Source organism: Rattus norvegicus, chromosome 3, assembly GCF_021556685.1.
Source record: "Rattus norvegicus strain SHRSP/BbbUtx chromosome 3, alternate assembly SHRSP_T2T, whole genome shotgun sequence".
NCBI classification, from domain to species: Eukaryota; Metazoa; Chordata; class Mammalia; order Rodentia; family Muridae; genus Rattus; species Rattus norvegicus.
The window spans coordinates 71,201,585-71,226,907 of NC_141536.1; the positions used below are offsets into that span (position 1 = coordinate 71,201,585).

At 35.3% G+C, this 25,323-nt stretch overlaps 1 protein-coding gene and 1 pseudogene across 1 annotated transcript; one reads left to right on the forward strand and one right to left on the reverse strand.

The window, feature by feature from the left end:
* Olr525-ps (olfactory receptor pseudogene 525) lies at nucleotides 14,013-14,309 on the reverse strand (annotated as a pseudogene).
* Nucleotides 19,423-20,388, forward strand: Or8h10 (olfactory receptor family 8 subfamily H member 10). Its single transcript, NM_001001375.1, has one exon. It carries the CDS (start codon nucleotides 19,423-19,425, stop codon nucleotides 20,386-20,388), a length of 966 nt encoding a protein of 321 aa, NP_001001375.1.
* The last annotated feature ends 4,935 nt before the right edge of the window (nucleotides 20,389-25,323 follow it).

The following is a 25,323-nucleotide window of genomic DNA, read 5'->3' on the forward strand; positions in this document are numbered from 1 at the left end:
TGGGGGGAGGGTTGGGAGGGGAACACCCATAAGGAAGGGGAGGGGGGAGGGGGATGTTTGTCCGGAAACTGGGAAAGGGAATAACACTTGAAATGTATATAAGAAATACTCAAGTTAATAAAAAAAAATTCTCTTCATAAGAGTAAACCAGAGGAGAAAGTCCACTCTGGGTTTTTAGAGACTTCCTTTGTCAATGTGATTAATCTATTTAAGTTGCCTTCAGAAAGACTCTTCAGAGAATGTCAAAATGCAGCCACGTTATTACCAAATGTCCCAAGAATAATCTCTAGGTAACATTAAATTCTTCTATTTTGAAATCTCTTTAGCCAACTCCCCACAGTTCAAGTGACACTCAGAAGTTCTTTTTTGATACTTTTACTGGAATGGTCCTAAGCCCCATTTAAAGCATTCAATTACTTTCCAAGTCCAAAGATCCAAATATACATTTCTTCAAACAAAATATGGTCAGGCTTATAACAGCAATACCTCCCTCAATCTCTGGTACTAATTTCTATCTTCTATCTTAATTAATATTTCCATTGCTGTGAAGAGATAGCATGACCAAGGAAACTCTTATGAAGGACAATATTAATTGGGGCTTGCTTATAGTTCATTATCATCATAATGGAAAACATAGCAGTGTCAGGGCCAGCATGACACTAGATAATTTCTACAACTTGGTCTAAAGGCAGCCAGGAGGAGATGGGTTTCCTAAGGGAGTCAGCAGGATAGTCTCTTCTGCACTGGGCAGAGCTTCAAATCCCACTAACAATGAAACATTTTCTCCAACAAGACCACAATTCTTCCAGCCTGACTACACCTTGTAATAGTGCTAGAACCTAAGGACCAAGCATATTCAATCTACCCCATTTAGTTATAAGAATTTAATCTATACTACTAAGTCTAATATGTCTCAAATAGACCCCCAAATCCTAGTACATCTAGCCATGAAAAATAAAATATAAATAAAGAACAAGACAAAAACTAAAATAGTTGCTATGGATGTGGTAAAAGACATTAAGGAGGATATGAATGAGTACATCAATATAATACATGATCATATGTGCACAAGCACACAACACACACACACACACACACACACACTGCTAGGATGAAATTGAGAAGATTGTTAAAGACACAAAAGTACAAGGGAAATTATTAAAGAAAAGCAAAGAAAATGAAATATAGCAAAAATTAAAAAATAAAATCTAGGGCATCAAACAGAAAACTAAGAAAAATAATAAAAATATAGGAATCAAAGACTACATAGAAGAAAAGGGTATCTTAGTCATAAAAAATGTTAAATCTAGAAATTTCCAGTCAACCAACATCCAGGAAGTGGTATGATAAATATTCAAATCAACAAATAAATTGTCTCAGAAAAGCTACACATTGCAGATAATAATCAAAACAATAAATTTATGTAATTGAAACAGAACAATAAACGTTATTAGGGAAATATAGAGGAACTTTAATTCAGCATCACAGCTGCTCTCATCACAACCAAAGATCTTCTAGGTCTGTGTGATTTGACTGAAATGCAGACATACACTTATTACACACCTTTAGTTCCTCTGTCAGGAATCCTTTAGTAAATACCCTTGATGCCAACCTATTGCATCTAATTAAGGTGCAAAGTGACTAGACAGAGAAATATTTGAGAAAATATATCTGAGACAGAATATGTATAACTCACAGGAGTAAAACTATTGAAGAACAGCACAGAAAAAGTGAAATCAGTTCAGTCACTTTCGGTCAGTCAGTCAGTATAGTGAGTGCACTGGAGTACAATTGAGTTTGTTTATGAGCTCATGCATTTCAGTGCAGGTCATTAGAACCACCTGAAGCCAGAGAATAAGGAGGAATAAGAAAGCCTGATATAGATGTCTCATGAGAGGCTCAGCCAAAGCATGTCAAATACAGAGGTGAATGCTAGCATTAACCATTGAACTTAGAACAGGGTCCTTGTTGGACGAATTAGAGAAAGGATTGAAGGAGCTAAAAGGGCTTGCAACCCCATAAGAATAATACCAACCAACCAGAGCTCCCAAGGACTAAACCAGTATCCAAAGACTATACATGGACAGACATATGGTAGGAAGGGGGCCACTTTGGGAGGGGAACACCCTTTCTGAAGGGAAGGGGGATGGGATGGGGGCTTATGTCTGGGAAACAGGGAAAAAGAATACCTTTTGAAAGGTAAGTTTAAAAAATCCAACAAATAATAATAATAATAATAATAATAATAATAATAATAATAATAATAATAATTTGAGGCTTAGTAGACCAATTAAGTGAGCTATTGAGAGATGCCAGATTGAATCAGTCAGCTTGGAGAGGAGTTTGAGCCAGAAGAGTTGAATTAAAATAGCTAGCTAGAGTTGAGAATGAACTAGAAAGGGTGAAGTTATTTAGCAGTAAACCTCTGACATAAAAATTGTTAGGTGAATAAAAATTACATTTACAGTGAAAAAGATCAAATAATATATAAAGACAGATCTATTCAAATAACATATGGTTCCTCAGTGGAGAGTCTAAAAGACAGCAGGGCCAGGATAAATATTTTATAAATTCTAAAGGACAAATGATGGCATCACAGACTACAATATGCAACAAGATTTTCAATCTAAATATGAAGAGTAGGAAAGACATTCCATGAAAAAGTCAAATATACACAGGATCTAAAAATGCTCCATTCTCTAGAAGGCTCTAGAAAAAAATCAAACCATTGAGATTAACCTGAACCCAAAAAATAAAGAACACACACACACACACACACACACACACACACACACACACGCACGCACACACACAGAATAAATACTTTGGAAACATCAGATCAAAGAGACGTAAAAAGCACACATTCCCCCCAAATAGGAATAAACAAAAAATACTTACTGATAACTCTCGATATTAATGATCACAATTCTTGTAGTAAAAACTTTCAGACTAAGAAATTTGATTTGGAAAGCATGATCAATTCTTCTACTCCATTCAAGGAACATAACTTAATATCAAGAGTAGAAGTGAATTCAGCATAATATTATGTAAAAGTTATCTCAAGTAAATAGATGAAAGAAGCAAAATGACATAGACATTTTAGTATCTAACAGAATAGACCTTAAACAAAAAATAATCAGAAGAGAGAGGGAAGAATACTATGTATTCATAAAAAAGAACAAGGACCATTAGGTTATTTCAGTTCTTGAGCTTTTAGTGTTCTTGAATTCAAGTGATACCACATGCATCTACTAATAAAAATTGCATTGCATTGGCATGAAAATTGGCACATGATAAAGTGGAATCAAATTAAAGACCTAGACATAAGCTTATATAACTATGGCTTTAGATTTGGTAAGTAAATCCAGAAATATTCACTGGAAAACATGCAACAACTCCAACAAATGTGCTGACTAAACATTATCTCAACATGTATGATAATGTATGAAGATCTCTTATGTATCACTCAGGATAAAAAATAAATGGGGTGTAGTATCACATATTAAGGGCATTTTGGGGGTCATACATAAACTGACTATTGTAGAAAATTCTTAAAATAAATACATGTGAGAATCTCAATGGAGTTCCCCTAATGGGGAAGATGATGGTCCAAGTCTTTGAGACTGTATGAAATATCCAGTGTCAGAAATGAGTTGTAGCTAGATTAGTCATTTTGCAAATAGGAGGTATGGAAGTCTGTAAACAATCCAGACTATTTCCAACATTATTGTTTGCTCTCTACAAATTGATGGTAACTCCTTATTGCTGAAGCCAACATCTAAATGTCTCATTTAACATGCAGATATAGAGATGGTACATAACTACAGCATTTACTCTTATTGACTAGTGATCATAGTACTAGAAGGTACTCCACATGAGAAAGATAACCAACAACTCAACTGCAAATCCTGTGATATACAGAGGTAATCTCTCTATATAACACAGTGGTATTACAATGGCACAATGTGTAAACAGTGGGAGTAAATGACCACTCTATTATTGGACACAACCTCCACTCCACTGGATAAAACTCATGTCTGACACTACTTGAGTTTGCATGGAACAGAGAACAGACAGGTCACAGACCTAGGACAGTGGTCATCAATCTTGCTAATATTGTAATGCTTTGATACAGTTCTTCATATTATAGTAGCCCCCAAACATAAAAAAATTGTCCCTACTTCATAACTGTAATTTTGTTATTGTTATGAATTATAATTTAAATATTTGATATTTAGGATATTTGATATGCAACCACAGTGAAATGGTTGTTCAACCTCAATGGAGTTGTTCATCACAGGTTAAGAAATGCTGACCTAGTGGAAGGCCACATGCTACTTTTTATTGCAACAAGAATGAAGCACTTAAATAATAACTAATGATATTCTGCTAAAAACATAGATATGTTTCTCATTCAGTGAACCTCAGAGAAAGTCTCTCTTGCTGGATATAGCAACTAGCAAAGAAAATCACATCTGGGCAATGTGAAGAGAATGGGAGATGATGGAACATTCAAAGCAAAATGCCATAACCTCATTGAATCCCTCCCCCAGAACTCAGGGTGTTCTGAGAAAGAGGAGACAGAAGAGACAGTGGGGATTTATGACACCAAAGAAATGTCGACTTCTAGACACAGACTGACTGATAAATATGACCTCAGAGAGGCATGAACAGGACCGTCACAGTTTCCAAGCAGAGTCCCACTAAAGAAAGGGGAAGTTGATATGTTTTATCCCTAACCAAGAAGCTATTTCGAACTGAGATCCAATGAAAAAGGATTTAAAAAAATTTAGAGTTTGCCATACCTACTAGATGGTCAGCAAAAAAGGAATCCAATGTTATTTTTGCAGATTTTTTTCTCATGCTACTTTCTCAGGGCATTGCTTGTCTTACTACTCTTTTGATTGCAAATTATTGTTTTTGATTTTGTGTTTTCTAAGTTTTGTACTTTTGTCTGCTTGGGCTTTTTTTAGTTATCATTATTTTTTTTTATTCTCGTTTGCTTGCTTTTCCTTTCCTGTATATTTATTTTTAGAGAGATATAAAGGCTTGGAGTTCTGTCAGTAGTAAAGTGGATCTGGTAAAATTATGGGGAGAAGAAACCTTGATCAGAATATATTACATGAGTAAATTTTTCAATAAAAACTAATTTTCAGACAAATCTGAGAACAGAGGGAAATTCGCCACTTCTGCTTCGAGGGACCTACCTGAAACACTCAGAACACGGGAACCAAAAAGCAGCCTAGGGTAGGATCCTTCAAGTTTCTGCCTTTGCTTGGAGAAGAACCTGTGACAGACTTCTCTGTACCCAGATCCCTCTGGGAGAAAGCCTGTGTCCATAAGGCTTACAGGAGGTTAAAGCCACTGTCAGAGACAGCAAGACCAGATAAAACCAGAGACAACCAGATGCTGAGATGTAAGCACAGGAACCTAAGCAACAGAAACTAAGCATACTTGGCATCAGGAAAGCCCAGTTCTCCCACCAAAGCAAATAATGGAAATCCTAACAATCCAGAATATTTGGATTTAAAACGACATCTCATGACGATGATGATAGAAAACTTGAAGAAGGACGTAAAATACTCCTTAAAGTACTTTACACAGGTAAACAAGTAAGGACTTGAAGGACATAAATAAACCCCTGGAAAAATTACAGGACACCAAGGTAAATAAGTAGAATCTGTCGAATAGTAAACACAAACATCCCTTTTAAAAAATACAAAAAAAAAAACCCACAAACAGGTAAAGGAATAGAATAAAACCAACCAACATCTAAAAATGGAAATAAAAACAGTAAAGAAATCACAAGAGGAGACACTCATTGAGATAGAAAACCTAGGAAAGAGATTAGGAGTCATAGATACAAGAATCACCAATAAAATACAAGAGATAGAATAGAGAATCTCAGAGGCAGAAGATACCATAGAAAACATTGACACATTTGTAATGGCAAAGACCTCCTAACATAAAACATCCAGGAAACCCAGAACAAAATGAGAAGATAAGTATTGAAGAGCACAGAGATTCCCAATTTAAAGGACCAGTAAATATCTTCAACAAAATTACAAAAGAAAACTTCCCTAATCGAAAGAAAGAGATGCCCATGAACTAAAAGAAGCTCAAAGAACACCAAAGAGATTGGACCACAAAAGAAATTCCTCCCTGTCACATAATAATCAAAACATCAAAGGCACAAAAGATTCAAAGAATCTTTTGATTAAAAGCAGTAAAGGAAAAAGGAAAAGTAATATGTAAAGGGAGACCTATCAGAATTACATAAGACTTCTCATCAGAGACTGTAAAAGCCAGAAGATCCTGGGCAGATGTCATACAGAACTTAAGAGTACACAAAGGCCAACCCGTGCTACTGTATTCAGCAAAATTCTCAATTAACAAAGATGAAGAAACCAGGATATTCCATAAGAAATCCATATTTAGACAATAAATTTGAACAAATCCAGCCCTAGAAAGGAAAATAAGAAACTCCAACAGAGGGAGGAAAATTACAATGTAGAAGAAGCAAGGAAGAAATCTTTCACCAAAACCCAAAACAAGAGAGTCACACAAACATAATACTACCTTGAATAACAAAAATAACAGGAAACAACAATCACTATTTCTTAATATCTCTTAAAATCAATGGACTCAATTCCACAATAAGAAGATATAGACTCACAAACTGGATACATAAAGAGGACCCAGCATTCTGCTGTATACAGGAAAAGCACCTCAGTGACAAGACCTAAGAGTAAAAGGCTGGGAAATAACTTTCCAAAATATTGTGCTAAGTAACAAACTGCAGTAGCCATTCTAGTAGCCAATAAAATTGATTTCAACCAAGTTATCAAAAAATAAGGAGGAACACTTCATATACATCAAAAAATAAATTCACCAAGGTGAACCCTCAATCCTAAATATCTATGGTGATAATGCAAGAGCATCTACATTCATTGAAGAAACGTACTAAAACCAAAGCACATATTGTAACACACATAATAATAGTTGGAAACTTCAACACCACACTCTCATCAAAGAATAGACCATGGAAACAGAAACTAAACAAAGGCACAGAGAAACTAACAGAAGTAATGAACCAAATGAATTGAACAGATATCTATAAAACATTTCATCATAAAACAAAAGAATATACCTTCTTCTCTGCACCTCATGGTGCCTTCTCCAAAATTGACCATATAATCATTCAGACAGCAGGCCTCAACAGACACAAGATGATTGAAATAATCCCATGTATCCTCTCAAATCACCATAGGCTAAGGCTGGTTTTAAATAACAATAAAAATGACAGAAAGCACACATACACATGGAATTTGGACAACACTCTACTTGATTAAAATTTGGTGAAGGAAAAGATAAAGAAACATATTTAAAAACTTTTTAGAGTTTAATGAAAATGAAGGCACAACATACCCAATCTTATGGGACACATGAAAGCGATGCTAAGAGGAATGCTCATAGGTATGAGTGCCTCCAAAAAGAAACTGGAGAGAGGAGAGCATACACTAGAACCTTGAAAACACATCTGAAAGCTCTAGAACAAAAAAGAAGCAAATACACCCAAGAAGAGTAGACCACAGTAAATAATCAAATTCAGGGCTGAAATCAACCAAGTGAGACAAAGTGAACTATACAAAGAATCAACAAAACCAGGAGCTGGTTCTTTGAGAAAATCGATAAGATAGAAAAACCCTTATCTAGACTGACCAGAGAGCACAGGAATAGTAAATAAAAAAAATCAGAAAATAAAAGAGAAACATTACAGAATTCGAGGAAATTCAAAAAAATGTTCAGATCCTACTACAAAACCTTATATTCAAATGAACTGGAAAATCTACATAAAATGGATAGTTTTCTAGAAAGATACCAGGCACCAAAATTAAATCTGAATCAGATAAACCATCTAAACAGTCCCAGAATTCCTAAAGAAATAGAACCAGTTATTAAATGTCTCCTGGCCAAAAAAAAAAACAAAAAACAAAAAACAAAAAACAAAAAAGCCCAGGACCAGATGGGTTTAGTGCAGAATTCTATAAGACCTTCATAGCAGATCTTATACCAATACTGTTGAAACTATGCCACCAAATAGAAACAGAAGAAACTCTACTCAATTCGTTCTATGAAACCACAGTTAAATTTATATCTACACTACACAAAGATCCAACAAAGAAAGAGAACTTCAGACCAATTTACCTTATGAATATTGATGCCACAATACTCAATAAATTTCTTGCAAATGTAATCCAAGAACACATCAATATAAACATTCATCATGATCAATTAAGTCATCCAAGGAATGCAGGGATGGTTCACTATATGGAAATACACCAATGCAATACATTATAAAAACAAACTCAAAGAAATAAACCATATCATCATTTCATTATATGCTGAGAAAGCATTTTACCAAATTCAACGCCACTTCATATTAAAGATCAGAAATTCAAGGGTTATTCCTAAACATAATAAAAGCAATATACAGCAAACTAGTAGCCAACATCAAACTAAATGGAGGGAAACTAGACACAATCCCACTAAAATAAGGGATGAAAAGAACTTCAAGTCTCTGAAGAAAGAAACTGAAGATTTCAGAAGATGGAAAGATATCCCATGCTCATGGATTTTTAGAATTAATATTTTAAAAATCAATTTACATATTCAATACAATCCCCATCAAAATTCAGACTCAATTCTTCATATATTTAAAAGGGCAATTTTCAAATTCATTTGGAATAACAAAAGAACCTAAAATAACTAAAATTATCTTCAACAATAAAAGAATTTCTTGGGGAATCCTCATCCCTGACCTCAAACTGTATTACAGAGCAATAGCGATTAAAAACTATAAGGTATTGGTATAGAGATAGGAAGGTAGATCAATGGAACAGAATTGAAGGCCCAGTAATGAACCCACACACCTTTGGTCACTTGATTTTGACAAAGGATCTAAAACCATCCAGTGGAAAAAAAGATAGCACTTTCACGAAAGAGTACTTGTTCAACTAGAGGTCAGCATGGGGAAGAATTCAAATTTATCCATTCTTATTGCCCTGTACAAAGCTCAAGTCCAAGTGGATCTAGGACCTCCACATAAATTCAGATACACAGAAACTATTAGAAGAGAATGTGGGTAAGATCCTCAAACACATGGGCACTGGGGAATATTTCCTGAGCAGAACACCAATGGCTTATGCTCTAAGACCAAGATTTGACAAATGGGACCTCATAAGACTACAAAACTTATATAAGTCAAAGGACCCTGTCATTAGTACAAAACAGCAAACAACAGATTGGGAAAAGATCTTTCCCAGTCCTACATCCAACATAGGACTTAGATCTAATTTATACAAAGAACTGAATAAGTTTGACTCCAGAGAATCAAATAACCTTAGAAAAATGGGGCACAGAGCTAAACAAAGAATTCTTAGGTGAGCAATATCAAATGGCTGAGTAGTACCCAAAGAAATGTTGAACATCCTTAGTCATCAGGGAAATGCAAATCTAAACAACCCTGTAATTCCACTTCACACCAGTCAGAATGGCTAAGATCGAAAACTCATTGACAACAGATACTGGTGGAGATGTGCAGAAAGAGAAACATTCCTCCATTGCTGGTGGGATTGCAAGCTACTTAGAACCATTCCAGAAATCATTCTGAAGGTTCCTCAGAAAATTGGACATAGTGCCACCTGAGGACCCATATTTACCACTCCTGGGCATATACTGAAAAGATTCTCCAACATATAACAAGGGCACATGTTGTATTATGTTGAAAGAAGCCTTATTTATAATAGGCAGAAGTTGGAAAGAACCCATATGTCCTTAAACAGAGGAATGGATACAGGAAATGTGGTACATCTACACAATGGAGTACTACTCAGTTATTTAAAACAATTACTTCATGAAATTCATAGGCACATGGATGGAACTAGAAAGTTTCATCCTGAGAGGCAACCTAATCATAAACACAGGCACACACACACACACACACACACACACACACACACACACACACACACACACAGTATGCACTCTTTGATAAGAGTATATTAGCCCAAAAGCTTAGATCATCCAAGATAAAATCCACCGACCACATGAAACTCAAGAAAGATGACCAGACTGCCAATGCTTCAGTCATTCCTAAAAGGGGAAACAAAAATATTCATAGGAGTAGATAAGAAGACAAAGTTTGGAGCATCAGCTGGTGGAATGGGCATTATGAGCCTGCCCCATCTGGGAATCCAGCCCATATATACAGCCACCCTCCATAGACAATATTGCGGAGGTCAAGAAGTGCAAGCTGACAGGAGTCTGATACAGCTGTCTCCAGAAAGGCTCTGCCATACAATGACAAATACAAAAGTGAATGCTTATAGCCAATCATTAAACTGAAAACAGGGTCCCCATTGGAGAAGTTAGAGAAAGGATTGAAATTGCTGAAGGGCTTTGCAACGCCATAAGAACAATACAAATCATCCAGAGCTTCCAGGGACTGAACCATTATCTAAAGAATACACATGGACAGACACATGGCTATAGATGTGTATGTAGAAGGGGATGGATTTTTGGGGCACCATTGGGAAGATAATCCCTTGTTTCTGCCAAAGCTGGATGCCCCAGTGTAGGGAATGTCATGGTGGGGAGGACTGGATGAGTGGTTTGGTGAGGGAACACCCTCATAAAAAATGGTGTGGTTGGATGGGAACGGCATTTATGCGTGGGAAACCTGGAAAGGAGATAAAATTTGACATGTAAAATTAAAAAATCCAATAAAAAAGAAATTTAATTTTTCATCTTAATTAAATTCAGTATTTCTTATTTACATTTCAAATGTTATTCCCTTTCCCGGTTTCCATGCCAACATCCCCCTAGCTCCTACCCCTCCCATTCTACATGGGTGTTCCTCTCCCAATCCTACCCCCATTACTGCCCTCCCCACAAGAATCCCGTTCTCTGGGGGTCCAGCCTAGGCAGGACCAAGGGCTTTCCCTTCCACTGGTGCCTTACTAGGATTTTTATTGCTACCTATGCAGTTGGAGCCCAGGGTCAGTCCATGTATAGTCTTTGGGTAGTGGCTTAGTCCCTGAAAGCTCTGGTTGATTGGCATTGTTGTTCATATGGGGTCTCAAGCCCCTTCAAAATCTTTCAGTCCTTTCTCTGATTACTTCAACGGGGTCCTGTTCTCAGTTCAGTGGTTTGCTGCTGGCATTGGCCTATGTATCTGCCATATTCTGGCTGTGTGTCTCGGGAGAGATCTATATCCGGTTCATTTAAACATCTAAACATACAGTTTTAGTAACCTATATCTGCATGGCATTTCTGATATTCATCTTTGATTAATAGTCTCTTGCTCATGTGTAGCATAAGCTGCACCTTTTTCTGGAAAAACTTTGCATTCATGAATAAAGGTGTCTTAATATTCTATAAAAAAACCTAATTTTCTAATGACATTATTTATTTAAATTCCCTTCATGTATGTAATAGATGAGATGCATTGGGTGATTCAGAACTTGTGCAAACAAATGTAAAATGTTTAAAGCTCTTCCACCAAACTAATGTCTTTATATTTTATAACAGATAAAGGAAGCTGGGTAATCGTCAGTGTTTCAGACACATAGGTTAAATCTGGCAATGCCTCTTTAAATGATTTTTCTGTTTGTCTTCTTACTCCAGTAATGTTAAACATGCCTTATTTTCCTAACTACCTATTCATTAGGATTTGTACCTGCTGTAATAGTTCACATTTTCTATGTTGAAGATGCTACCTACTCTCATAACACATTCTCTAGGTTATACCTTTATCACATGTGTTCTGGATTTTTCCACCTACAAAGTGTTACCATAGCTCTTTATATGGAACCTCTTTAAAAAGCAATTTAACTGCTACACTCTGTACATTTCCACTTTTGTCAATTTTCAGAAGTTGCCCCAAGCCTTTAAAAGTTCTATGGATGAACTGTTAAAGGGAAAGTAATGGGACACTCAACTCATCTGCTCTCTTTCTGTTCTGAGTATTTTTCTAGGACTAAGAAAATTAAACTGAAATGTGGCTCTCTCTAATAACACAAGACAAGTTCCATGGCCAATGTGGCCGTCTTCTAGTACCATGAGGACATAAAGTTTCATTCTGCATAAAAATACCATCTTTGGTAGGAAAAGGAAAAGGAAAGAATTTGTTGCAAGTGAGAGGAAAATTTAGCGATAAAGCAAAAATGATAGTAAGATTCAATGCAAGTGGTGTATAATCTGCAGTGCTTAATTGGCAAATTCTAGAGGCCACTGGGTATCCATGAATTAGGTTAAATATTAATAGCTATAAGTACCTCATTTATATTGTATTTCTGCTCCCCAGTTTGTGATCATCCAAGCCAATCATTAACATGTAGATATTCATATAGGACGAGAAGCCTCCCATTACTATTATTCCTCTATAAGATAATATTTTTTTATTTCCCCTCCCCCCTATAAGATAACATTTATTACATGTAACCAAATATATATATATATATATATATATATATATATATATATATATATATCTACCATGTCAATTCTATATAAAAAACTCTTAACTAAATGTAATAAAAGGCATATCAATCATTGTATTACATTTTCGCAGTTTTCAGATTTTTCAATTTTAAAAAATTTTCTTTGACACACACAAATGTGTGCATATACATATACATATAAATGTATCCAATTTTCTTTAATTAAGGTCGTGTCATGATAGCTAGATTGGGGCAATACATTGCAGTTTTGTGGGTTTGCAATTGTGTATTTAATTTAAGGCATTATATCTCCTCTTCCTGACTTTGTCAGAAGCAAATTCTTCAGCAATGAAGGTTAGGACTTCTTGGCAATTCCTTTCTTCATGTCTGGGGTTTGCCAGGATAATTCAGTGACAGAGCCAGGAGAGACATATACTGTTGTTATTATTTTGTGGTTTCACAAACTGTATTTTGTCTATAAAATTGCATTTCACAGACCTCTTATCTCAAAATATTCCTTTAACTAAAATTAATCAGATCAAGGACAATGAGCAAGTAAACTTTTTCTATTTATAAAAATGATTTTGTTTATAAAACACCAGAAATATATGCAGAATATTGAATTATGCAAATTTCTGACTTGAAAAATGTACAATATTCATATTCAAAGAAATGCAAAATGAAGTATGCACTGATTACACATTTACTGATAATGTGAATTACCTATGAGGTTATAAAAAATTTATGTAAAACTGAATATGACATATAATAGTTCATAAATCACTATGAAAATGGTGAAGCAGTGTATGGAGACAATAGTAAAAACTTTATGTCTTTGTCATACAAGTGCATATATTCATATTATTTGACTAGGAACATGACCTAGAGTATCAATATTTATTATAGAATAAGTACATGTTAAAATGTCAGTTTTTTAGTTGCAAATAATATTTAACTACAACTTAATTCTATTTAATAATTTAGTTTTAATCTAAACTTAAGAAGTACTAAACATTTTTTCAGATAATTGTGTTTGTTAATTAGCTTAACTGAAAGTAATTTCTAAAACATCAATTAGTAGCCTTCATATATAAGCAATGATTGTTCCATGTAAACCAATATGCATTAATATATGGCGAGAATGTAAGTTTTGCAATATTAACGGATGACATTTATTATTATTTCCTCAAATAGTTTTATACATTATATTACCACATTGTTCTGGAATTCATATTCCCTGTTGATGGAGAATTGGAGATTTAACACCCTGTGAATGTTGTTATTTCATAATATAAGATCCTATTTGACATAGTGGTCACTTTGATCATAATCAAATGGATATTTTATTATGTGGACTATACAGATTCATTTATAATAATTTCAATTCAGTGTTGTGTATTGAAAACTTGCTAAATATAAGAAGATGCAAGTGTTTTTTTATTTTTAAGGTAGAGAAGCCAAGTGTATAATGCACATAAAGGAAAATCAACCTTTGCTATAATTTTTGCCTCAATAGTGCAGATCTTTCTCTCTTTTCTTTGTAATTCTACCAATACCACATTTTACTTCTTTGTTTTTGAGACTATAAATAAGTGGGTTCAGCATGGGAATCATAATGGTATAAAACATGGAAGCAACTTGATCCTTTCCCAAGGAGAAAGACTTATGTGATTTTAAATGAGTGAAGACCATGGTAACATAAAATATAGTAACTGCCAGAATATGAGAGGCACAAGTTGAGAAGGCCTTTTCCTTTCCTGAGGTGGATTTGATCTTCAAAATAGTAGAGAAAATTGACACGTAAGATGTGAAGAATCAAAAGTAGAAAAAGGCATTTTCCACAGAGAAAATTTGACTAATGCATTCCTTTTATCAATTTCTGATGAGATCAATTACCTGTTCATACACTAGGATTTCTTTCATAAGGGAATCCCCATACCCTATATTATTTACTATTTTGGATAAAGTTGCTTATTTTGTATCTATTGCATCTTCAAAGGTCTTTTGTGTCTCTTGTTATTTGCCAAGTAACTCTTAGTTATTAGTGACAGACAAGGTTTTTTGTAGAAATGAATGACTATTTGACAAATAGGTCAATTTGATGATTTCAAATAACCGAGAAGTTAGGTAGGCTTTCCTTATGAATCTCCCCTCAGTATGCATTCTTATTGCCAGATCATCTTGGAAATATTTTACTTAGACATTTTTATTGACATTTATGCCAGTAGAGATGGAAAGAATTCCAGATCTGTTGAGGAAGGCCAATATCATGTCAATGTTTTCATAGTTTACGCCATTTCAGTTTACATAATAATACTATTTACTAAGCCCCATGTCTACCACTTCCTTTTCCTTGAATTATTTTTACTTGTATTATTTTACTTGTATTTTCTTTATATTTAGGTCATTAGAAGATCAGCTTTATTTTTTCACATTTTACTTACTTTTTCAATTAATTGTATTAGTGAGTATTATATAAACGATGATTTGCATTATGATGTGATGGTTTGTATATGATGTGATCATCTTAACTTTTTCTTCTAACATACTTTGTGCTCCTCCCCACTCCCCCTGCTGCTGGTTCATATTCTTATTTAAGTCTCTTTCTGTTTTTCTCTCAATTTTACATATGTGTGTAAAAATGATACTTGACTTTCTGAATTTGGCTTATTTCACTTGACATGTTGATCTTCCCTCCAATGTACTTTATATTAGCAATAAGCAAGAAGTCTGGGTTTCCCTAATACCCATAGAATAGCTTATTATGCGTCAATGTCAGACTTTCTCTTTCAACTTATCTGTTGTTGAGAGCCAGCATGATTCAAGGCTTCACTATAAGTTAAGTTTATGTCATAAGTGATTAGCTATTTCTTATAGACAGTACCTGTGATTTTCACAAGTGTACGTTTGCGATGTTATTGCTTGATAGGATGGTAATTTTTTTATTATTTATACATTCTTATACAAATATTTTTTAAATTATTCTTTTACATTTTATTACAGGCACACAACATACTTTGATGGTATTATCCTTTATTATGCTCTCTTTTCTCACTCTCTAATAAGCATTTGTTCTTAGCATGGCCTTCTTCTGTTTGCATGACTATCTGATTGGTTTTGTTGTGATTCAGCATATTTAATTAGAATTACATTCAAGAGAATGGATAAGGCTTACTTATTTGAGCAAGGTCAATTTCTTGATGACGACTACTGAGGAATATGATTTCCCAATCTCTATCAAATATACATTTTCTGTAGACCTTTAGTGAGGAATGGGGTCTCATGGACACTTCCCAACTTTCATGATTAGGTAGATATTGATGGGCTCAGTCTTGTGAAGACAGTCACTATCAGAGTGAGTTTTTGAGTGCAAGAGCCAGGTCCTGTTCAAATTTTCATAGGACTTCTCATTCTCTGGCCCTTACATGTTCCATTCTCTTTCTCAACATTCTCTGAACCTTGTAGGAGATAATATAGAAATCTCATTTATGTCTGAGGACTGAAAACTCATTTGTTCTCAGTATTTTATTTTCTATAACTCTGAACTTCAATAAGTTGCCACTTTAAAGAAAGATTTTTTTAAGGAAGAATGAGAGTAAGACAACCATATTTTTATAAAAATAAACACTCATAGCTTAACAATTATTCTCTTTTATTTTTATTATTAATTTTTTATACACCAGACTTTATTCCCCTCCCAGTCCACCTTCCAACTCTTCCACATCCCATACCGACTCCCCATGCCTCTGTCTCCATAAGGTTGTCCCCACCCCACCCACCCTCTCAGACATCTAATCTCTCTGTGGCATCCACCCTCCTGAGGGTTAGGTACATCTTCTCTGATTGAACCCTGACCTGGCAGTCCTCTGCTGTATATGTGTTCTGGGCCTCATGTCAGCTGGTATAATCCAGTGTCTGAGAGATTCCAGGGGTCCAGGTAAATTGATACTGCTGATGTTCTTACAGGGTCACCTTCCTCCTCAGCTTCTTCCAACTTTTCTCTAATTCACCAACAGAGGTCAGCACATTCTGTTCATAGATTGGGTGCAAATATATGCATCTAACTCTTTCAGCTAACTGCCTCTTGGGTCTTGCAGAGGACAGTCATGATATGTCCTTATTTCTGAGTGCTCCATAGCCTCAGTAACAGGCATTGGGGTCTCTGCTTGAGATGGATAGCATTTTGGGCTTGTTGATGGACCTTATTTTTCTCAGGATCTTCTCGATTTCTATCCCTGCATTTCTTTCACACAGGAGGAATTATGGGTCAGAATTTTCATTGTGGGATAGCAATCCCATCTCTCACTTGATGCCCTGTCTTTCTGCTGGAGGTGGGCTCTACAAGTTTCCTCTACCTACATTAGGGCATTTCATCTAAGCGCTTATTCTTGCTAAAGAGCCCATGTGTCTTTATTGTGAATATATGAAATTAACTTTATTTCATCTAAGTGTAAGATTTTTATTATATTCCAACAGACTCCATCTTTATATTTTCATAGTATGTTTTTAAATAAAAACAAAGCTAACATTCACAGAAAAATGAAACAAATTATGTAGGTGTCATATTTTGTTAAAAAAGATAAAATCCAACAAGAAAACAGAGCCTCTGTCATCCTTGGGACACTGAAACATGCTTATTAGTTTGAGAATGTTCAATGCACTTAGTGAGGATGGATACACACCCAATACAAAATACATGAAACTGAAGTCTTTTTAAAGTATCCTCACACATCAGGCCATTGTACATAAAACACTTATGGTAAAATAATTGATATAAAATATAATAGTTGTACAAATATGCAATTGATACTAAAATCTGCTCTTGTATACAAAATAATATGATTGAGAAAACTCATGTTTATGTTTTTTAAAAACCTCTTAAGTGGAGATTTCCTGTACTGACTAATGCCAAGTTCATTAGAGTCTACTGCTCTTATTGAATACATTTTACTCAGAAAAGACTCTCCATTTTCAATTTAAAATATTTCTCATGAAATATTTGCCATTCACCCTTAATACTGTCACTTGATAAAGGTGTAAAACGTACATGTATGTATCAATAATATGTTTTCTTTTCCAGATAAATAAGAAATTATCTGATATGGACATTTTAATAGTTGTAACTATCTTCCATAAATATATACCATTTGCAGTTTTTAACTTTTTATTTAAAGTGGGTTTAAGTGTAATAATGAAAATAACACTTTGAACATATTCATTGTTTGGCTTCTTGGGAAAACCCAAATGCTTTACTGAATTATCATTGAACTTTGGTTTTTGAAAGCAGGCCAGATAATATTTCTGGAAAATTGGTCCCTGAGAAAGTCCACTTATTGGTGACACCCATTTGTCCTTAGACAGTGGCAGAGATAAAAGTTCTGTAACTCTTCAGCTTACATCCATAGTAACTCTTTGACATGCTTTCAGATCATACCTGCTTAAGAAATTTTCAATTTTGTCAATACTCAAGAATAATTTCTTGGGTAACATGACTCTGAATTTAAAAAAAAAGATTGGACAAATATACAAAGGTATTGAAAATACAATGTTTATGCTATAATACAGTAATATTTGTGTCTCTAATCATATTTCACATTTTAGTCATAAGAAAATTTAGGAATCAGCATAAATTTGGATATGTGATATTGAAAAATTCATTCATGTACTTTTATTTGTATTGTTTTCCATTTACAAGCTCTAACTCACAGTAAGTATTGCTAAAACTGGCAGTTTGGATCTGTGTTTACTTTAGAAAGAAGCAAATATTTAGCATTTGTTACTTAACTAAATAAATGTCACGATTTATGCAAACAACCACACAATGTTGATTAAGAGTCTATGAGGGATGCATGCAATTTTAGAATATACTTTAGATTTCATTGACAGATAAATAATGCATACAATCCACAACAATGTTTATATGTCATCAAGTACCCTATTTAACTCTATCAAAATTAAAATAAATTTGTACGTTTTATTGATATCAAAATTTAATGAACAAAAATATTCAGGTATTTTTCTCTTCTAATTATTCATAATAGATAAGACATTAGGATTAGATGAGTAAGTATATAGAGGACACAAATTCATATTCACTATCCTTGTAGCAAAACTATACAGAAAATCCCAAAGAGGCAGCATTCATTTTAACTCAGTCTGACAAGTTACTTGTCCTTTTTAGATTCTTTGCCAGCAGCAAACCACTGAACTGAGAATAGGTCCCCTGTTGAAGGAATCAGAGAAAGAACTGGAAGAGCTTGAAGGGGCTCGAGACCCCAAAAGTACAACAATGCCAAGCAACCAGAGCTTCCAGGGACTAAGCCACTACCTAAAGACTATACCTGGACTGACCCTGGACTCTGACCCCATAGGTAGCAATGAATATCCTAGTAAGAGCACCAGTGGAAGGGGAAGCCCTGGGTCCTGCTAAGACTGAACCCCCAGTGAACTAGTCTATGGGGGGAGGGCGGCAATGGGGGGAGGGTTGGGAGGGGAACACCCATAAGGAAGGGGAGGGGGGAGGGGGATGTTTGCCCGGAAACCGGGAAAGGGAATAACACTCGAAATGTATATAAGAAATACTCAAGTTAATAAAAAATAAAAAAAAAATGGATGTGTACCAGTAGTACCTATACACAAATATCTGACACTAATTATGGTGTTATTAAAGGAAATCATTTATAAAAGTACTATGGTAATTAAAAACATGAATTATGCAGCCTCTTAGGATACCCTAGCCAAATATGAGATTTTCTTTACTGCTATCTACATTCAATATCTATTCATCCTCATAATGTATCAATATTAAGCTAACAAAAATAATAAAAATAGCAGCATGTACATTTACATAAAAATCCTTTTCAAGTTAATCAAGCTGAGTATCACCTTTGATTTCTCTTCAGTTTTAGGATTGTTAACTATGAACAACTGGAATTACACAAAAGAGTCCGACTTTATCCTCATGGGGCTGACAGATTCCAAAGAGTTACAGCTGGTCCTCGCTGTGCTGTTTCTGCTGATATACCTGGTCACTGTGCTGGGAAACACAGGCATGATGCTGATCATCCGTCTAGATGCTCGGCTTCACACTCCAATGTATTTCTTCCTAACCCATCTGTCATTCCTTGACCTCTGTTACTCAACTGTCATCACACCTAAGACTTTACAGAATCTGCTGACTTCCAACAAAATCATTTCCTTTATTGGCTGTTTCACTCAGATGTATGGTTTTGTCCTCTTGGCTGCTGCTGAATGTTTCCTTCTTGCTTCAATGTCCTATGACAGATATGTGGCTATCTGCAACCCTTTACACTACCCAGTTATCATGTCCACAAGGTTCTGCAGTGCCCTTCTCACTGGTTCCTATATGATTGGAACTTTGGACTCCACTATTAATATACTTTGTATGAACACCTTATATTTCTGCAGACCCAAGGTTATCCATCATTTTTTTTGTGACACATCTCCAATTTTAATACTGTCTTGTAATGATACACATAACATTGAAATCATTATATTCATCTTTGCTGGTTCTACTCTAATGGTGTCTCTTATCACAATATCTGCATCCTATGTGTCCATTCTTTCTACTATTTTGAAGATCAATTCCACTTCAGGAAAACACAAAGCCTTCTCCACTTGTGCCTCTCATCTCCTAGGAGTCACTGTGTTTTATAGTACTATGATTTTTACTTATTTGAAACCAAGTAATTCCTACTCCTTGGGAAAGGATCAAGTGGCTTCTGTTTTTTATACTATTGTGATCCCCATGCTGAACCCACTTATTTATAGTCTCAGAAACAAAGAAGTGAAAAATGCTGTTCATAGAGTTATCAAAAAGCAGGAAAACTCAAGGCTTAAGTTCAGAGTGGCACTAAGTAATTAAGATATTTTTTTTTCTCTCTAACTGCACCAGAGAGCATGATTTCTGTCTTTGTGGAGTTTCTCTCATATAACACTACCTTGTACATAAATGGAAATGTGGTTTCTAAAATTTCATATTTTGGAAATCAGGAAACACATTAATGACGGTACAAATAAATATGTGTTATTTATAGCCTGAAAATATAACTGACACAATAACATCTTCAGAATATATTCATATATTTTATAATATATGAAGTAATGACCTATGCATGAAATGATTAATGATTCTCTGTTTACACTTAATTTGTTTACATTTATAAAATAAATACAAATTCTAGGAGCATGTGATGGAAAAATATATTAAATATGCTCAAATATCAGCAAATATCAGCATAGTATACACAATGTTATTAATTATATTTAAGATTTAATTTTTAGTACTTCATACTCATTATGCCTTTTCTTTAAAAATATCTACTGTGTATTTTTTTAATCAATTATTCATGTATGCACTCCAGGTTTTATTTCCTTTCAGGTCTAACCCCTTGCTATTTCACATCACATACTATCTCACCCCTACCCCCCTTCTCCACAAGAATGTTCTATCACACCCACTAGACTAGACCTCCAAACTTCCTACGGCCTCCAGGCCTTGAGTGTTAGGTGCATCTTCTGATTGAACCCAGACCCAGGAGTCCTCTGCTGTATATGTGTTGAAGGGCTCATCTCAGCTGGTGCATGCTGCCTGGTTGGTGCTACAGTGTCTGAGAGATCTCAGGAGTACAGATTAATTGAGAATACTTGTCATCCTACATGGTTGCCTACCTCCACAGTTTCATCCAGCTATTCCCTAATTCAACCAGACGGGTCACCAGATTCTGTTCATTGGTTGAGTACACATATCTGCATCTGACTCTTTCAGCTGCTTGTTGGGTCATTTGGAGGGCAGTCATGATAGGTCCCTTTTTGTGAATGTTCCATAGCCTCAGTAATTGTGTCAGGTCTTAGGGCCTCCCCTTGAGCTGGATCCCACTTTGGGTCTGTTGCTAGACCTTCTTTTCCTCAGACTCTTCTCCATTTCCATCCCTGCACTTTTTTCAGACACAAACAGTTATGAGTCTGAGTTTTGACTACAGGATAGCAACCCCATTCTTCACTTGATGCCCTGTACTTCTGATGGAAGTAGGCTCTATATGTTCCCTATCCGCACTGAGATTTTAAGGAATAGGAACACTGTAACAATGACAGAGAATGTGCATGATATTCAAAATCAACAATGGTGGGAGTGTATCTATGTAAAACACGTAGAACAAAATCATGTTTTTCCCTTTATATTTCTTTGATACATTCTGCTTCATTTAAAGCTCTCATATTGCCATTCCATTCTGTAGAATGAAAGATTTCTGGGTACAAAAAAAAATCGGGCTTCTAATTTTATATTGTAAGTACACTGATATATTGTGGAAAATCATTCATTTTATTTAGATTTTTCGAGTTTCGTTGAGTATAGGCTTTTGTTGTAAAATCTAGTGATTATTTTGAATTTCCTTAGTTTCTGTTATTCTGAACACCTTTTCATATCTGATTTTGTTAATTTGGATACTGACTCTGTGCCTTTGGTTAGTTTGGTGAAGATTTATTTATATTATTAATTTTCACAAAGGACCAGCTTTGGTTTTATTGATTGTTTGTATAATTCTATTTGTTTCTTATTGGTTGCTCTCTGGCCTGACTGTGATTAGTTCCTGCTATCTACTCTTCATGAGTGTGTTTGTTTCTTTTTTGCTCTAGAGCAATCAAGTGTGCAGAAATCTGTTTGTTCTTCTCTAGGCTTATTTTTTTTTACATTTTTTTTTCAAATTTTTTTATTATGTATTTCTTTACTTACATTTCAAAGGTTATTCCACTTCCCAGTTTCCTGCCCATAAGCCACCATTCCCACATCCCTTTCCCCCGTATGGGTATTCCTAATATACATCCCCCTTTTTGCCCTCCCCCATATTCCCCTGCACTAGGGATCCAACTTTGGCAAGACCAATGGCTTTCCCTTCCACTGGTGATCCAACAAGAATATTCTCTGCTACATATGCAGTTAGAGCCCTGGGTCAGTTCATGTATAGTCTTTTGGTAGTGGTTTAGTCCCGAGAAGGTCTGGTTGGTTGGTATTGTTATTTTTATGGGGTTGCAAGCTCATTCAACTCTTTCAATCCTTCCTCTAATTCCACCCAAGGGGTTCCTATTCTCAGTTTGGTGTTTTGCTGCTAGCATTGACCTCTGTATTGGACGTGCTCTGGATGTGTCTCTCAGGAGAGATTTATATTCAGTCCATTTCTGCATGCATTTTTTAGCTTCATCAATCTAATCTAGTTTTGGTGGCTGTATATATATATATATGGGCCACATATGTATCAGGCTCTGAATGGCCATTCATTGAGTCGCCACTCTAAACTTTGATTCCATATCCCCTCCTATGAATATTTCCCCCCTTAAGGTGTGGGAACATCTGCATTTTGGTCTTCCTCCTTCTTAACCTTCCTGTGGTCTGTGGCATGCATTTTGTGTAGTTCCAGTTTTTGGGCTAATGTCCACTTATCAATGAGTGAATGCCAAGTGTGTTTTTCTGTGATTGAGTAACCTCACTCAGCATGGTATTTTCTAGTTCATTCCATTTGCCTATGAATTTAATGAAGTTATTGTTTTTGATAGCTGATTAGTACTCCATTGTGTAGATTTACCACAATTTTTTAATCCATTCCTCTGTTGAAGGGCATCTGGGTTCTTTACAGCTTCTGGCTATTATAAATAAAGCTGCTATGAACATAGTGGAGCATGTGTCTTTGTTGTATATTGAAGCATCTTTGGGTACATGCCCAAGAGAGGTATAGCTGGGACCTCAGGTAGTGGAATGTCCAGTCTGAGGAACCGCCAGACTGATTTCCAGAGTAGTTGTAACAGTTTGCAATCTCACCAACATGGAGGAGTATTCCTCTTTCTCCACATCCTCTCTAGCATCCGCTGTCACCTGAGTTTTTTATCTTAGCCTTGAATTAAGAGCATAGATTTTCAGAATTGAGATATCATCTTGGAAGGTTTTTCTTTGATAAGTATGTTGTGTCCTACAATGACTATTTTGATTCATTTAGGTTGAATCTATTTTATTAGATATTGGAATACCTGCTCCGGCTTGTTTCTTGAGTTAGTTTCCTTGGAAACATTTTTCACCTTTTTCTCAGATGTAATGTCTATTTTTATTACTGATATGTGTTTCTTGTATGAAGAAGTATGATCTTGACTTAACATCCACTCTGTGACCCTGTGTCTTTTTTGTTAGAAAATTGATTCCATTGAAGTTAAGAAATATTTATAACTAGTGATTGTTATTTCCTATTATTTTGGTGTGAGTTGTGTTAGCATATGTATATTTGTGTGACAGCCCCCTCTTTGTTCTCACATGGAATTACATATTTGCTGTGTTTCATGGATACAGTTATCCTCCTTGGATAAGAGATATTTTTCTAGTACATTCTGTAGGGCTAGATTTGTGGATACATATTGTTTGAGTTGGGATTTGTCTTGAAATATGTTAGAATTTTCCTGGGTATAGTAGTCTAGGGGTCATCAGTGTTTTTCATTAGAGATTGAAAGATAAGTCTAGGCATCTCTACCTTTTGGAGTCTCTGTTGAGAAGTCTTGTTTAATTCTAAGGGGTTGATAATTGAATATATCTGGCCTATTTTTCTTGCCAATTTTATAGCCTACTTTTTATACATTATGGGTTTTAATTAATATATATTCAGAGAATTTTCTTTTCTGGTCCAGTCTGATTTGTATTCTATAAGCTACTTGAATGTATTTAGAGTTCTCTTTCTTTAGTTCTGGAATGTTTTCTTCTATGATTTTGTTGAAATTATTTTCTGGTCCTGGTAGCTAAGATTCTTTACCTTCTACTCCTATTCTTTTTATGTTAGGTCTTTTTGTAGTAACCCAGATATTCTGGATGTATTGTGGCAGAAATTTTTTTAGATATAATATTTTTTGAGTGAGGTATCAATTTCTTATATTGTTTCTTCTAAGACTGAAATTCTGTCCTGCATCTCCTGTATTCCGTAGTTGCTGCTTGCATCTGTTATTCCTGTTCTCTTCCCTTGGTTTTCATTTAGTTTCAGGATTCCTTTAGTTTGAGTTTTATTTATTGTTTCTATTTTTACTTTTAGATTCTGTAGACTTTTATTAATTTTGTTCCCATGCTTAACTGCACTTTCCTCTTTCTTTCTTTCTTTCTTTTTTTTCTTTCTTTCTTACTTTCGTTCTGTCTGTCTGTCTGTCTGTCTGTCTTCTTCCTTCCTCCCTTCCTTTCTTTCTTTCTTTCTTTTCTACTGGACATTTTCTTTACTTACATTTCAAATGTGATTCCTTTTCCTGATTTCCCCTCTGGAATCCCTTTATCCATTTCCCCCTACCCTGCCACTATGAGAGTAGTACCCCACCAACCCACTCCCACCCATCTCCCTGCCCTGGCATTTCACCACATGGGGGCATTGAGCCTTCAAAAGGCAAAAGGTCTCTCCTCTCATTGATGCCCAATAAGGCCATTTTCGGTTCCATATTTGGCTGGAACCATGGGTCGCTGTAGGTATATTCTTTGGTTGGTGGTTTAGTAGTTTGGAGCTCTGGTGTGTCAGGTGGGTAGATATTGTTGTTCTTTTTTTTTTTTTCATCTTTATTAGCTTGAGTATTTCTTATTTACATTTCGATTGTTATTCCCCTTCCTGGTTTCCAGGCCAACATCCCCCCTAAACCCTCCTTCTCCCCTTCTCAATGGGTGTTTCCCTCTCTATCCTCCCCCCATTACCGCCCTCCCCTCAACAATCACATTCACTGGGGGTTCAGTCTTGGCAGGACCAAGGGTTTCCCCTTCCACTGGTGCTCTTACTAGGCTATTCATTGCTACGTA